The sequence below is a fragment of the Podarcis liolepis genome, assembly GCF_965112155.1.
Source record: "Podarcis liolepis genome assembly, chromosome: 16".
Classification (NCBI taxonomy): domain Eukaryota; kingdom Metazoa; phylum Chordata; class Lepidosauria; order Squamata; family Lacertidae; genus Podarcis; species Podarcis liolepis.
Genome location: NC_139567.1, coordinates 32666527 through 32683277, shown reverse-complemented (window position 1 = coordinate 32683277; position 16751 = coordinate 32666527). Strand labels below are relative to the sequence as shown.

General features: G+C 46.9%; 1 protein-coding gene across 4 annotated transcripts in view; it reads right to left on the bottom strand.

The window, feature by feature from the left end:
• The window catches only part of COL26A1 (collagen type XXVI alpha 1 chain), a 94480-nt gene that overhangs the window by 12179 nt on the left and 65550 nt on the right, over positions 1–16751 (bottom strand). For all 4 annotated transcript variants that reach the window (XM_083479349.1, XM_083479347.1, XM_083479350.1 and 1 more), the window contains exons 4-7: positions 7622–7683; positions 4280–4436; positions 3052–3141; positions 382–534 (exon numbers count right to left, since the gene is read on the bottom strand). In XM_083479349.1, coding sequence (XP_083335475.1) covers positions 382–534; positions 3052–3141; positions 4280–4436; positions 7622–7683 — 462 coding nt within the window. The remainder of the gene's footprint in view (positions 1–381; positions 535–3051; positions 3142–4279; positions 4437–7621; positions 7684–16751) is intronic.

Below are 16751 nucleotides of genomic sequence, written 5' to 3'. Positions count from 1 at the left end.
AGAGCAGCGCACGGAAATGCCATTTACCTTCCTGCCGGAGCCGTACCTATTTATCTACTTGCACTTTGACATACTTTCGAACTGCTAGGTTGGCAGGAGCAGGAACCGAGCAACGGGAGCTCACCCTGTCGCGGGGATTTGAACCGCCAACCTTCTGATTGGCAACTCCTAGGCTCTGTGTTTTAACCCACAGCACCACCTGCGTCCCTAAGAAGGCCTTACATATCACTATTTCAGAAAAGTTTGCTAATGTATTTCCTAGCGATACAAAAAATTGGCATGAGCAGACTTTTATTCTGAAAGCGTGGCCTAGAGAAAAAGGTTTGAGGCCACTGAGTGAAGTAGATGATTGGCTCTTCTTTGAAATGGAAGGAGACCTACTTTCTTTCTCAGCGTTGGGCTGCAGCGAGTACAGAACTCCTTGCTGGAAGGTTAATGGGAAGCCAGGAGATGCTGGGGGTCCTGGGGGTCCCGGAGGGCCAGGAATGCCGGTTTCACCTGGATATCCCCTGGGTCCTGGAGGTCCAAGCAGCCCTGCGAACCAGAACAAAGAGAAGTCAGGAATTACCCAGGCATTTGGAGAATGCTAGCACTGCATGCACTTGAGATAGCAAGGTCCTGTTCCGGGTGCCAAGGCGTCACCCTGGAACATGAGGAGCACTGATTGAGAGCCTCTCCCCCAGCACTAAAGCCTGGCTGGACATGCGCTGCTGTTCCATCGCCAAGTCACAGCCGCGCCACAGCTGGAACATCAAGCACCATGTGTTTACATGCAAGTTCCAGATGTTCCAGGAGGCAGTCATGGTGGATCAAGGAGCAAGAGATCCTCAGTGTGTCAGCTTTGAGCCTCAGATGGGAGTCCGAGTTGAGCTGGAGACCGGGAACAGTGACTATGAAGCCAGAAGTCAAGACCAGCCAGCAAGCAGAGAGCCACACCATAAATCTAAAGCACATGCAACACACATTGAAAGCACATGGTTTCTACCAAAGAGTCCTGGGAAGCTATCGTTCTTGGGAATGGTGGTTGTTGTTGTTGATTTCTACCCCACCCATCTGACTGGCTTGCCCCAGCCACTCTTGGGCGGCTTCCAACAAAATATACAAAGACACAACAGAGCATTGCACATTAAACACTTCCCTAAATAGGGCTGCCTTCAGGTGTCTTCTAAAAGTTGTGTGGTTCTTTATCTCCTTGACATCTGATGGGAGCGCATTCCACAGTGTGGGCACCACTACCAAAAAGGCCCTCTTCTTGGTTCCCTACAACTTCTTGCTGTGAGGAAACTGTCAGACGGCATCAGAGCAGGACCTCAGTGTCTGGGCTGAACGATGGGGGTGGAGACACACCTTCAGGTATCCAGGGCCAAGGCTGGTTAGGGCTTTAAAAGTCAGCACCTGTCAGTGGCTGGCCAGGAATGTTGGAGACCGCCTCTTGATCCTGACCCTTCCAGGGAGGAGGAAGAGGAACACAGTATAGACTTATAACAGTGGTTTGAGGGAGGTCAAAGCTCAGGGGCAGATGAGGGGGAAAGTTGGGAAATAATGGGAGAGGAGGAGCAGGCAGAACCAGAGCAGCAGCTGGCTGACATGTTGTCACTAGAAAGCATCTCAGGCCCACCATCTCCCAGAATCTGGTGAGCATTAAAAGTAGGAGAGCAAAGAGCTCGAAGACAGAAGGCACTTAGCGGCACCCGTAGAGGAGGTGATGATGATGACTGTCAGAGTTGCTCCCCGATCCTAGCTCACAGAGGATCACGCTAGCCAGCGATCATTAAATAAAAGTCTTTATTGAGTTACAGTTTCCATTCTCAAGCTGCTGCGTGCAACTCTACGTCTTATGGTTAGATCGGCGAAGCTCCGTCTGAGTCTCCGCCCCTTGTGCACCAACTTAATATCCTAGCCCTGCTCCACCTTTTCCGCCTGACTGTTCTCCTCTGGGTCCCTCTGCCCTCCGGGGTCTCTTCCCTCCGGGATTCCTCTGACGCCGACCCCCTGGACCCTCCTGTCTCCTTGCGCCGGGCTTTAGGACCTGGCTCCCTCTCCGGGCTGCCTACTGCGTCACTTTCCTGTGCATTTGAACTTGGCGCGCGCGCCCAACCTTCCACTTTCCGTCTGACCGTTTCTTCGCTCCCCGATGGAGGTGTGGCCACTCCTGACTCGTGCCCTCCCTCCTGTTGTGAGCTGCCAGCGCTTGATCCCTGGCGCCCTTCCTCTTCCCTGCTCTCTGGCGGTGACGCTGGTCCCGATTTCCAACTGCTCCCCTCTGAGTCCCCTCTGGCTCTATCTTCCTGGGGTGTCCCCCTAGGCTCCCCCCTTGCCCTGGCCACTGGTGCTCCTTTCTGTGAATCTTCTGATTCACTGGAAAGACTCGGAGATCTCGGGTCGTCGTCATCACTCATCTTTTCTTCTGCCTCCTCCCCCTCGCTCTCTGTTTCCTCCCTTGCCCTTGCCTCTGCTCCTGAACCCCTGACAATGACAAATGAGGAAGCGGGAAAGAAGGGGATGGAGATTCACTCGGGACAACGCCATTATCCAAGAGGCTGGGTTCTATAGCCTCTCTCTGTAAAGTTTGACATAAAAAAGGACTGCAAGAAACTTTTCCTTGTCTTTATACTTTCCTGGACAACCAGCCGGGGGCCGCTGACAGCACCCTGACAGCACCAACACTTTGAATTGTGCTCAGAAATGTACTGGGAGCCAATGTAGATCTTTCAGGACTGGTGTGATATGGTCCCGACAGCCGCTCCCAGTCACCAGTGTGACAGTTGTGTTCTGGATTAGTTGTAGTTTCCGAGTCACCTTCAAGGGTAGCTCCACATAGAGCGCATTGCAGTAGTCCAAGCGGGAGATAACCAGGGCGTGTACCACTCCGGTGAAACAGTGCACAAGCAGGTAGGTTCTCAGCTGGTGTACCAGATGGAGCTGGTAGACAGCCGCCTATGAGTCTGTGAGGGGGAAACTACATCCCTGTCTGGAGATGCTGGAGGGTTGAACCCAGGATATTCTGTTTGCAGGGAAGACACTCTACTACTGAGCTGCGGCCAGACTCACCTGGTGGTCCAGACGGGCCCCTCTCACCAGTCTCTCCCTTTTCACCTTTCGGGCCTTGCGGTCCTGGTTTCCCAGCTGGCCCCGGTAATCCTGAAAACATTGAGGGCACAAACAAGTTTGGCAGAAAAGACAAGAAGCTGCACTCCTTTGAAGAGAAGATGTATGTGTGAAGCTGAAAGCAAATATGTAACATGGAAGAAAGCACCTTGAGCAACAGAAGAATGCAATTCACTCAGGTCAACCCAAGCGGTGGGCTTGGGTGGAGAGATGAGCCAGTAGGATTCAAAATGAAAACACACACAAACACACACTGGCAGACTCTGCAAGAAAATGCCTTCTGGATGAATGACTGAAAATGTCATCAAACACCATCCAAAATGGGAAGAGGCTCTCTCCTGTCTCTGGAGAAGGAAGGTGGTCTCCAGTGCTAGTCATACCAGGGACTCAGCTACACAGCTGCAAGCAGAACGTTTTAAGTGTGTTTTAAGTGCATTATACAAACGTAACACCAGATGGTGCTGATGAGCTAATGGCAAATTCCATATGCAGTGATACCTTGGTTTGCATACGTCTTGGTTTGCATACATTCTGGATTACAAACACGTCAAACCCGGAAGTGCATGTCCCAGTTTGCAACCTTTTTTGGGATTACAACCCTTTTTTTTTTGGATTATAAACAATTTTTTTGGGGGGGAGGCCCCATTGGCGAAAGCGAGCCTTGGGTTACAACCTGTTTTGGTTTACAAACGGACCTCCGGAACAGATTATGGTTGTAAACCAAGATACTACTGTACTACATATTTTACAACTTTTTTAAAAAAAAATTCACAGTGTTTTTTCTATCTGTTTAGATTCAGCCGTGGGCTGTTTGTTGCCTTTGTAACTTCCTGGTCCGCTACTACGGTAAAAAATATACTGGACTCAATGGCTCTCTGTTGATTTATCAGAGCTTTCCCTGTGGTCTAACTTGGGCGACAACCCCATGGGAAAAATGTTAACCAACTAAATTAATTTATTGAACTAAGAGCAGCTATTGCAAACCAGCAGGGTATAAATGCTGCAAGTTAATAAATGAAATAAAGTGGGATGGAACGGACTTGGGCTGCAAGTAAACAAATAAAATTACAGATAATCGCATGCAAAAGCGACACAGGTCAGCTGCAGTCTGACCGGCTCCTCCTTCGCACAGCGTGATGGGCAGGGAAAGGATTCTCTGCAGTTGGCTCACCGATGGGTCCTGTTGCTTTCCTCAGGATGGTCCCTGGATTGGCCAGGGGAATGGCATCTGGCACCAAGTCGTCGTACCACGTGGGGACTGTCGTCTTTGCCATCGGCAGGTCGTTTTCCGACGGCGGAGCCTGCTCTGCAGCCTCGAGCAGAAGGATCTGGATTCAAGTCACAACAATCAACCGGAGCCCCAAACAGCTTGAGAGACCAGTTTAACCGTGAGGTCATCTTACCTTGCAAATGCCCACTCCAACCAATTTGACCTGCAGACCTGGGACTGTTAAAGGGGCCACATGATACTCGTTCAGCCAAACCCCTCAGATCCTCACAGCAGCCCTATCACTACTTTATTCAAACCCCTGCTGTTGTTTAAAACCACCATTTAAAAACCTGCCTTCTCTTTTTGCTCCCGACTTCAGAAGCGCCAACTTCTGAAAAAGATTGCAGGGGCCCCACGCAACGTCCTAACATCATCATCATCATATACTTATACCCCCCCCCCATCTGGCCTGGCCTCCCCAGCCACTCTGGGCGGCTCCCCACAGAATATAAAAAATACGATCAAACATCAAACATTAAAAACTTCCCTAAACAGGGCTGCCTTCAGATGTCTTCTTAAAGTCATATAGTGGTTTATTTCCTTGACATCTGATGGGAGGGTGTTCCACAGGGCGGGTGCCACCACCGAGAAGGTCCTCTGCCTGGTTCCCTGTAACCTCACTGTGAGGGAACTACCAGAAGGCCCTCTGAGCTGGACCTCAGTGTCCGGGCAGAACATTGTGGGTGGAGACGTTCCTTCACGACATTGCGAGGAGCCAGGCATGGACCCGAACACAGCGGTAGCATGGCCCCACAGGCCAGCGGTCTCCACTCTCCAACTCCCCCTGCCTCGCAAGTGAAAGATGGGGGAAGTCACCGTTGGCCCGTGGTGGCTGCAGCAGCAGGAGCCGCCAGCCACTGAAGCCAAGCCGCTTTTGGCTCCGTGTTCGCCCTCTTCCACCCTCTGAATAATGGAGATGGTGGCCCCCTCATTAAAAAAAAAAATGGAAGGCCCCAAATTGCCTTGGCCTTAGGAGTTGTTGCCTATGCATGTCTTCATGCAAATCAAGGACTGTGATGAGCCAATCCTCCAATAAGGGCTGCGTGATGATGGCCTTACATTTGTATGTATATAGGACGCGGGTGGCGCTGTGGGTAAAAGCCTCAGTGCCTAGGACTTGCCGATCGAAAGGTCGGCGGTTCGAATCCCCGCAGCGGTGTGCGCTCCCGTTGCTCGGTCCCAGTGCCTGCCAACCTAGCAGTTCGAAAGCACCCCTGGGTGCAAGTAGATAAATAGGGACCGCTTACTGGCGGGAAGGTAAACGGCGTTTCTGTGTGCTGCGCTGGCTTGCCAGATGCAGCTTTGTCACGCTGGCCACGTGACCCAGAAATGTCTCCGGACAGCGCTGGCCCCCGGCCTCTTAAGTGAGATGGGCGCACAACCCTAGAGTCGGACACGACTGGCCCGTACGGGCAGGGGTACCTTTACCTTTACCTTTAGGAAGAAAAAAAATCATTTTTTTCCATTTTGGAAAAGCGGAACCGCGTTATAGGAAACTACAGCCATGCAGAAATGATGCGGGTCGTTCTATCAATCCCATGCGGAATCAATCGTATCTATGATTTGTGTCATGTTATTTTGTGACGTTCCGATCATCCTGGTCTGCTTCTTCCACTGGACTGGGGGACACCAGCTCAGGTTAAATACTGGAAGGTTTGAGACAGAGTGCCTGGAAGCTGGGATTTATAGCAGACATTTAAGCCACACTCTGGAAGGTTTTTGTTAAAAGATGTGGGCGGGTTTCACAATAACAGGCTAGAGAATGTGGTCATGCGAGGAATCTAGTGATTAAATGGGGCCTCAAAGAGTGTGTGTGGATAAGGGCTGTCCTCATAGCCAGATGAAGGACACTCGTGGCCTGAATGCAAAGCCACGGAGAAGGATGGATCAGGTGCAGAGGAGCTTGGGGGGCATCTTGTCCAAAAACAGAGGAGATGCATCACCAAAAGGAAGAGGTGAAAGAGGCCCCAGGTTTGCATGTGCTAATTTGTAGGTAGATCACTGCAGATGGTGACAGCAGCCACGAAATTAAAAGCTGAGACTCCAATACTTTGGCCACCTCATGAGAAGAGAAGACTCTCTGGAAAAGACCCTGATGCTGGGAAAGACGGAGGGCACAAGGAGAAGGGGAAGACAGAGGACGAGATGGTTGGACAGTGTTCTCGAAGCTACCAGCATGAGTTTGACCAAACTGTGGGAGGCAGTGTAAGACAGGAATGCCTGGCGTGCTCTGGTCCAGGGGGTCACGAAGAGTCAGACATGACTAAACGACTAAACAACAACAAATTTGTAGGTATGGGTGCAAATTTAGAAAAAAGTACTAGAATTGTCTATCTCACTAAACACAGAATCTTCAGATATCTTAGCTCACTCTGCCCAACAAGGTGATTCTGGGGATCCCACAAGCAGGACCCGAGTCCAGTAGCCTTTGCCTCCTCGTGTTCCCCAGAAACTGGGCCTCTGTGTGGACATTGTAAAGCAGGGATGGGGAGAGCCTGCAGCCCTCCAGATGATGATGGACTCTCCCCCAACGCCCATCAGCCTCACCTGACATAGTCACCGGGGAGGGAGGATGGAAGTTGTAGTCCAATAACATCTGGAAAGCTACCAGGTTTGGGGGAAGCTGGTCTAAAAAATAGGAAGCCCACCCTACAAGACTGAACAGAATCTAGCTGGCTGTATGGAGCAAGATTTGAATGTTTAGCCTGCAAAAGAGGAGACTAAGAGGAGTTATGATAGCCAGCTTCAGATATCTACAGAGCTGTCACTTGGAAGAGAGAGCAAGCTTGTTTTATCCTTTTCCAGAGGGGAGGACATGAACCGATGGCTTCAAGTGAGAAGAAAGGAGATTCCAACTAAACGTTAGGAAGAACTTTCTGACAACAAGAGCTGTTCGATAATGGAATGGAGTCCCTTGGAAGGTGGTGGACTCTCCTTCACTGGAGATTTCTAAACAGGGGTTGGGTGGCCATTCTTGGGCTGTGACTCCATCATTGCAGGGGGTTGGACTAGATGACCTCTGGGATCCCTTCCAATTCTAAGATTCTATGATTCTAGGGCATAAGAGCCCTTAGACTATCCAACTCTTCCTTGAGAAGCTTATTGTTTTAAACTGTTTCAAATATAGTGTAATATTGTATTTTAATATTAATGTGTTTTAATTGTTGTAGTCCACCCTGGGACCTTGGGGTGAAGGATGGGTAACAGATAGTAAAAGTAATAAGAATAAGAATAATACTTTACCTTGGCTTCAAGGGTGTTCAGCCTCTCGGTCATATCTGTGAGTCTCGTGCAATTCATACATTCTAAAAGGGGGGGGCAGGGGAAACACAGTTAAAAACAAATCAACAACATTTGGAAATATTTGCCACTGTTTTCATTTTCATGTATGTATTAACATTTATTAACAAAATAAAAAAAATCCTTCCAGTAGCACCTTAGAGACCAACTAAGTTTGTTATTGGCATGAGCTTTCGTGTGCATGCACACTTCTTCAGATAAGCTCATACCAATAACAAACTTAGCTGGTCTCTAAGGTGCTACTGGAAGGAATTTTTTTATTTTGTTTCGACTACGGCAGACCAACACGGCTACCTACCTGTAACTTTAACATTTATTGTTTGCTTCTGCCCAAGTGTTCAGCCAAAAAAGACTTTCTGAGTGGCAGATTCTAAGAAGTTATTTGTATTTGGCACAACTAAATGTCAAGAAATACCCTCTTTCCTAGGTTGAATATGAAAATAAATAAGCGGTTGGCTTCAAGATGCCATTCCCTTTCCCTCAGGGGGAATCGTAAGGGGGTGGGGGGTGGGGAAACATGGCTGCCTCCAGTGTTTACATGGGGCTGCCATGTTTCTTCTCTATACAGTTCCCCCTGACAGCAACAGAATGCCATTAAGGCTACATTTGCACCATCAATTTAAAGCACTATGATACAACTTTAAACAGCCATGACTTCCCCCAAAGAATTCTGGGAGCTGGAGTTTGTTAAGGATGCTGAGAGTTGTTAGGGGGTTGGTTGTCAAATCACAATGAGAGTTGCAAAGAACCACCAGTGTATCTGGGGACTGTCAGCCATAATTTTTCAGCAGGTATTGGTTAAGAAGAAAGTCATTTTTTGGGGGGAAACATCTCCACTCCCAATCCCCATCATTCAATGAACTAGTTTATTAGATCAACTATAGATTAATGAAATCTCCTCTAGGGACAAATATTTATATTAAGAAGCAAAAATACGCGAAAAGATCCTTCATGGTGCGTATTGATCTCCAAACCAAGGAACGTCGTTTTCTTTCATTACAGATTAGTCGCAAGATTCTCAGCAGTTTTAGCAAATAACGCTTTTCAAACACATTTGCAGCAAACAGGCAAGAAAGCTAATTTTTCTGACCTTCTGTAAAATTGGATCATTTATTAATAAGTTGGGGCACAGATCTCTCTCTCAGATTGATCTATTGATTGATCTATTGATTTATTATAAATAAATAAATACCCAAGAGTATAGCTTGGAAATGTGGAGCAGAATTCTCTTAGCGACATTTGTTGCTCGTGGCCACTCTTGTAAATTGCAGGACCGGCTGAGAGCAGCCTGCCGCCCTCCAGGTTCAATAAGGGGCATCCAAAATGATTATGGGACTCTCTTATGAGGAAAGCTTGCTGTGATGGGGACTTTTTCATTCATAAAAAGGCCTGTAAGAGGTGACATGAGAGAAGTCTATAAAAGGATGCATGGCATGGAGAAAGTAGGTGGATAAAGTTTGTCTCCCTCTTTCAAAACACTAGAATTCGTGGACACGTCTAATGAAACTGAATGTTGGGAGATTCAGGACATAATTAAAACTATTGAACTCACTCCTCAAGAGGCAGTGATGGTCACCAACTTGGATGGTTTTAAAAGAGGATTGAACAAACCAGAGTCCTTCTTGCTGAGGATAATCCAGACTTAAATTCCCAGGTGTCCAAAAAAGTTATTTATGTATGCTGCTACTGTGGTCCGTGTTTTGTTAGCCCCAAAATGGAAAACGAGCAGGGTCCCAACCAAAGAAGAATGGCAAATTAAGTTGACAGAGTATGTGCAACTTGCAGACTTAACATATAGAATAAGAGAACAGGAAGAACATACGTTTAGAGAAGACTGGAAAACGTTTATTGAAAATATGGGAAATAACTGTGTACAGCAGAGAATGCTCGCAGTGTATTGTTCGACAGTGTAAATAGGTTTTGACGGATGTAATAACGGAATACTGAACGGTATGGCTTTTGTAAAATACGCAGGGATTTATGATTATGTAAAATGAACCATGGAACGAGAAGAAGGGAAGTCATCGATATCTTAAGGATGTAAAAATGAGTACTTTAAATTGTAAAACAGAAAATTAACTAAAAAAATTATATGAAGAAAAAAGAGGATTGGGTAAATTCATGGAGAATTCGTGATTGCACCTGTAGAAGAAAAGGCATCTATTTGTAAAAAAGTTTAGCAAATTTAACCATTTTCAGAAGGGGAGGGGGGCAAAATTGGGCCAAACCAGCTGGTGGCACTTGCTAGCAAACAGGCCAGGGCAGCGGGAGAGAAAACCATTTCCTCCCAGAAGTCCCCTAGGAATGTAATAGGAATGTACTTCTGTATCATCTTGGGATTCCCCCAGGTATGCAACAACTTCTCATCTTTCTGGTGACGGCCCCACTTTTGCTTCCAAGCTGACACCAATTTTGCTATTCGAGGGAATTCTAGTTGGGATCTGGATTCTCCTCGGACACGTGAGCAGGGATGCTAGAGGGGTTTTATTTCTGTGAATCCCAATGCCAACTTCTCTGATCTGCAGCTCCTGGGCTCACGCATGGATCATAGAATCATGGAATTGTAGAATTGGAAGGGACCCCAAGAGTCATTTAGTTCAAGCCAATGAAATGCAGGAATCTTTTGCGCAACATGGGGCTCAAATTCACAAGCCTGAGATTAAGCGTCTCATGCTCTTAGCGACTGATAATCCTTCCGTTTTCACACTTCTCCAAATTTAGCAGTGGAGTTCTCTACCTAAGAATCATACTGGATATAACTGTGTGCTTTTAGGACATTTTTGATATGCAATTAAATTTGCCTTCAAACATGAATTTCCATGCAAAATTTGTTTTTAAAAAATCATTTGCAGACAAGTACAGAAACAGGATGGAACGAAATTATGCATGAACACAAATAAATACTGACAGCACAAAGTTTCATCCATCCACCTCTTCCTTCAAGTATCAGAAGACAGAGACATACAACAGGAAGGGCCACTGCTTGTGGACTCACACATTTTATGAAATCAGCCACTTGGACCAAGGCAATAGCAACGATGCTACATATCAAGCCACTAGATGGCAGCATTGGTAAAGCTATGGCCACAGTGTAGACCATCCTTCTCCAGCCTATGCTGACTTGAGGCTGATGGGAATTGTAGTGCAAAGGAGCAGGGTGGGGTGGGGTGGGGGGAGGACAACAGGTTGGAGGAGAATCTACCAGAGAAGAAAAAGAGGACGGGGTTAAGGTGAGCCTCCTACGGCAGGTTCTTCAGCAGCAATATTTTAAATGGCAGCAACAAATCGTTCTCTCTCATTAATGCCAAAACTCATAGACATTCAATGAAGAGGAACGGAGGAAGGTTCAGCAAACCTAGAACAAAGAATTCCTTCAGGGCAGGGCATGGTTAATCTACGGAACTCCCTCCCACAGGATTGTCACGGTTGCTGGAGCATGCTGGTCAGTAATCACACTGTTCGAAGTTGAACTCTTTACAGTCATACCTCGGGTTACAGCCACTTCAGGTTGTGTTTTTTTGGGTTACGCACCTGCCGAAACCCAGAAGTACCGGAACGGGTGACTTCCGGGTTTCGGCGGCCGCGCATGCAAAGAAACGCTAAATCGCGCTTTGCACATGCACAGAAGTGCCGAATTGCAATCCATGCGTGCGCAGACGCGGGTTGCGAACGCTGTGGGTTGCGAACGTGCATCCCACACGGATCACGTTCGCAACCCGAGTGTCGACTGAATTAGCAAAAACACGAACCCCACAGATTTGGTTGAGTGTCAGGCCTAATGAGCGGAGCAGCTCGTTTCCAGTGGTCTTACTCCACGAAAATCAGTTGCCAAGACTGAAAGTCCCCTCCTCTCCAGGGCTTTCCCCTAGCAATCAGTCATGTAACGCAGGAACAGGAGAACCCTCCCAACCCCCCGGACCACTTGAAAATTGCTTGGTGTCTTGGCAGACCACTTAATGATTTCTCTGAATGCTGCAGCCATCATAACACACTGTGCTAGGGGCTGTATGATATCAAGATGTGTTTTTACACCAAGTTTCCTTTTATTGTAGTGTTTTATCGAGGCATGTTCCATGCCCACCAGGACTTCAGTGGAAGGAAAACGTGAATGAACTGTAAGGCAAACTTCAAAGCAGCACCTTCTCTGACTGCAAACCGAAGAAATATGGGCCAATGGAGGGTTTCTAAGGCATTGGTTTCACTCTGGAAAATCAGGTAATTCCATATGCCAAAAAAACAACCACATGTTTAAAAACAGTTCTCCCAAAAGTCTCTTCCTTGCAAATTTCAGAAAGGTTCTGAGAGACTCCCTGCAAGTAGAAAACCAGATCTTCAGGGAGACAGCTTCTAATCCAGTCATTTGATTGGTTTTCTACTGGCAGGGATTTTAAAAAATGAAAGGAGGCATTCCAATGTGCCATCGATTTGGCTGCCTCATTCTTATATCTGTGTCATGCTTTCTTAACAGCCTTTGCAAAAACCCCAACAGCATCCCTCAAGGAGCTCATCTAGCAACTAGAGGATCTATCACTTATGGTTTCTTTCTGCCTACCCATTCCTTGGTGACGGATATCATTGACGCCATTTCCACATGGGACCCCAGAGGCCTGATTTTGCAGGAGGCCCGGCCGCTCAAGCTTACCATTTCAAGATAAATACAGCGGTACCTTGGTTCTCAAACTTAATTCGTTCCAGAAGTCCATTCCAAAACCAAAGTGTTCCAAAACCAAGGCGCGCTTTCCCATACAAAGTAATGCAAAATGGATTAATCTGTTCCAGACTTTTAAAAACAACCCCTAAAACAGCAATAATCAATAATCAATGTACTGTACTATAAAATAAATAAGACAGTATTGTAGATGATAAAAATTAAAAATTATTATTTTCCCAGTCACATAATCAATCTATCCATAGCTGAACTGGATTCCACACAGTCACAAAAACATATGAACCGAAAACGCCTCAAAAGCAAAAACGCAAAATAAATAGCAAAAACAAAAGCGCCAAACCAAATCCGTTCCGGAAGTCCGCTTGACTTCCGAAATGTTTGAAAATCAAGGCTCAGCTTCCGATTGGTGCAGGCACCCCAGAAACAATAGCCGACGGCAGCATCAGACGTTCGGCTTCCGAAGAACATTCAAAAACCGGAACACTTACTTCTGGGTTTTCGGCGTTTGAGAACCAAGGCATTTGAGTACCAAGGCATTTGAGATCCAAGGTACCACTGTATCTTCTTTGTGGAGGCAGGTCTGTCCCAAGGAGCACAGTCCTTGAACCTCCACTTTCCTTCAGCACCGCATCCCATCTGCAGCTGTGGGACTCCTCTGGAGTAAATGGCATGTGTGCACACCACAGCTGGACTTCAGTTTCTTCCAAGCCTGCTTTATCCCCTTTCCCCGCTTTTCTTTTTTCAAGGGTGGCAAAAGGCAGGCATCCAAACTTCCCTCTCCCCAGATGTGCCTTGCTGCCATCACAAAAGCCCCTCTTGTTGTGCGCTTTTAGGTAGCTCATCTGCCAAGCAGATGTGCGGCTCCCAGAGCTCCCAAGGCTTTCCCTTACAACAAATCTGCAGATGTTAATCGAGGTACAAAGCTGCTTCCTAAGCAACCTTTTACCTCCTCTGGAAATCCCCAGAGGTTCCTGATTAGCCTTCGCAGGAGACCTGAAATCTATTTTCAAATCTGAGCTCAGATTCTTCTCGTTTTTCTTTCTTTTTTTAGTGTGTGCACACCGAAGCAATTTCCAGCTGCATGCATTTACCAGCTTGGGAAAAGCAAGTGTTTCACAGTCCAGAGGGAAGAGGGACAGAATGCTACGGCTTTGGTATTATGGGTTGGCGGTGTTATGAGAATTTAAGGCAGGGGTCAGCAAACTTTTGCAGCAGGGGGCCGGTCCACTGTCCCTCAGACCTTATGGGGGGCCGGACTATATTTTTTGGGGGGGGAAATGAATGAATTCCTATGCCCCACAAATAACCCAGAGGTGCATTTTAAATAAAAGGACACATTCTACTCATGTAAAAACACACTGATTCCTGGACCGTCCATGGGCCAGATTTAGGAGGTGATTGGGCCAGAGACGGCCCACAGGCCTTAGTTTGCCTACCCATGATTTAAGGTCTCAAATATATAAATTAAATGTTCATGAATTTACAAGGCAAACACATACATAGGTATGTAAACCACGTGTCTGAAATAGTACAGGAGAACAAGCCAGAAGTCATTTTGACTCTCCCAGTGGCCTTCAAATATTCCTCTGCAGTTTGGATGGAAATGGGAAAACCCTCCCCATTGTCTCTGTGCTCACAAATCCTGCTTAAGGGAACATTTAAGATATTAATAGGGTGAGCCTGTGACCTGGATTCAGGAATTAAGTATTTATCATCACAAAAGAATGGCCAGGGTGCCCAGGTAAAAGCAGTCAATGACCATTAACAGGTATCCTGCCAGACAGGATTCTGATGTAGACCAATGCCTATGATGTATTTCTGCTGGGGACCACCTCTTTCTGTGATGTATGTAAGATGTATTGGGGGGGGTGGTCTTGGGCTACAGGGTGGCAATTTCAAAAGTCTATATAAGGGCTTGCTCACCGTTGTTCTGGGTTCCTCCTCCCTCCTGCATGTGGTGAGTGAGGACCCTGTTAGGTAAAGGTAAAGGGACCCCTGAACATTAGGTCCAGTCGTGGCCGACTCTGGGGTTGCGGCGCTCATCTCACTTTATTGGCCGAGGGAGCCGGCATACAGTTTCCGGGTCATATGGCCAGCATGACTAAGCCGCTTCTGGCGAACCAGAGCAGCACATGGAAATGCCGTTTACCTTCCCGCTGGAGCGGTACCTATTTATCTACTTGCACTTTGACATGCTTTCGAACTGCTAGGTTGGCAGGAGCAGGGACCGAGCAACAGGAGCTCACCTCATAGCGGGGATTCGAACCGCTGACCTTCTGATTGGCAAATCCTAGGCTCTGTGGTTTAACCCACAGTGCCACATGCGTCCTAATAAAGATTAGACTTACTAGCTGTGTTGCTTCTCAATATTCTCTGGTTGGCCTCTGTTATTTTCTCCTACCGATAGGGAACCGACTTATATACGGGCTCTTGGATACCCCATAAGGCAGGCTTCCTCAACCTTGGCCCTCCAGATGTTTGAGACTACAATTCCCATCATCCCTGACCACTGGTCCTGCTAGCTAGGGATCATGGGAGTCATAGGCCAAAAACATCTGGAGGGCTGAGGTTGAAGAAGGCTGCTAAGGGGAAAAGAGCAGATTTTGCAACAGAGTCCCTTTCAATTCTTGGGGTCCTGGAGTTAGATTCTAAGGGAGGAGGAAGAGGCTGCTGATATAGCCAGACATGTTTCTTTGTGAGACAATGACCTTAGCTGGTGGGTCTTTCCTAACGTACAGTGGTAGCTTGGGTTACATACGCTTCAGGTTACAGACTCCGCTAACCCAGAAATAGGGCTTCAGGTTAAGAACTTTGCTTCAGGATGAGAACAGAAATCCTGCTCCAGCGGCGCGGCAGCAGCAGGAGGCCCCGTTAACTAAAGTGGTGCTTGATCATCCTGGTTGCCCTCCTCTGCAGAAGGAGCTTTCTTGCAGGAAAACTGGTCCCAAGTTGTTAAACTGGTCCGAGGTTACAATGGTACCTCGGGTTACAGACGCTTCAGGTTACAGACTCCGCTAACCCAGAAATAGTACCTCGGGTTAAGAACTTTGCTTCAGGATGAAAACAAAAATTGTGCTCTAGCGGCGTGACAGCAGTAGGAGGCCCCATTAGCTAAAGTGGTGCTTCAGGTTAAGAACAGTTTCAGGTTAAGAACGGACCTCCGGAACAAATTAAGTACTTAACCCGAGGTACCACTGTATTTTAATTGTGATGACTTGTTCTGAAATATACTCCTCTGCCATTGGCTCCCCCCCTTTTTTTAAACATTGACATTTTTACTTTTCTCATGTGGCCCCTGTAAGCCTGCCCGGAAGGGAACGTGGCCCCCGAGCTGAAAAAGAGCAGCAAAGAGTTCTTACTCTCCCCATTGGGGACTGTGCTGTAATGTAAGCAATGCGTATTCCGCAAGGAGGACATTTCTGCAAAGATTCCTGTAAAAAAACCAAAAAACCCTCTCCGTCCAGCTTCCTATGGCTCAGAGAAAACTACGCTTGGCAAGGAATCTAGAAAGCTGGTTGGAAAGAAGGACTTATGTTTTATACGTTTCATAAATATTTCCTTTTTTAAAAAAAGAAAAAGAAAGAGCCCTGGATTATGAGAGAATCCTGTAGGGCGAGTGCCAAAGTAGAAATATGTTTTTACATGGAAACAGAGGTTCCACCTGCTTGGGACGAGGACTTTTTAAATCCTTGATTTATATGACTTTCTGGGCCAAATACAATATATTTAGAGGCAGACAATTAATGCAGGTTGATCTAATTTAACCTGAAGGATTCATGCAGAGCTGCTTCCAGGGAGTGTATCTCGGGGGCGGGGAAGGATAGCAATATTTATCCATTTATTTTTCTATCTGTCCATGTTGCTCAGGGGTAACATATTGGGCGTTATCCCCATTTTAACCTCGCAAACGACCCCGCTATTCCCTTCAAGGAATTCAAGGTGGGGTACATGGCGCTGTTCCTATATCCGCTCACAGCTGCCCTGTTAGGCAGGCAGTTTATTTATTTATTTCGCGACTGCATTTATAGCCATCTTCCCCCTGGCTAAGGAGCTCAAGGTGGGGTGCACAATTCTCCCTCTCCTCGTTTAATCCACACAACAACCCCCAGAACTTCCAAAGGTCCCTATTTTCTGGATTTACAGAAGCCATCCTAGTTTCTGATTTGATCCCAGAATGTCCCTCTTTCCCTTAGAACGTCCTTATTTTAATCGGAGAAATGTTGGGGGTATCTTCCCGAAGCCAAGCTTTAGAATACCTCTGAAAGCAGCCCTGTATAGGAAAGTTTTTTTAAAAATGTTAAATGGTTTATTATGTTTTTATATACAGTGGTACCTCGGGTTAAGTACTTAATTAATTCTGGAGGTCCGTTCTTAACCTGAAACTGTTCTTAACCTGAGGTACCA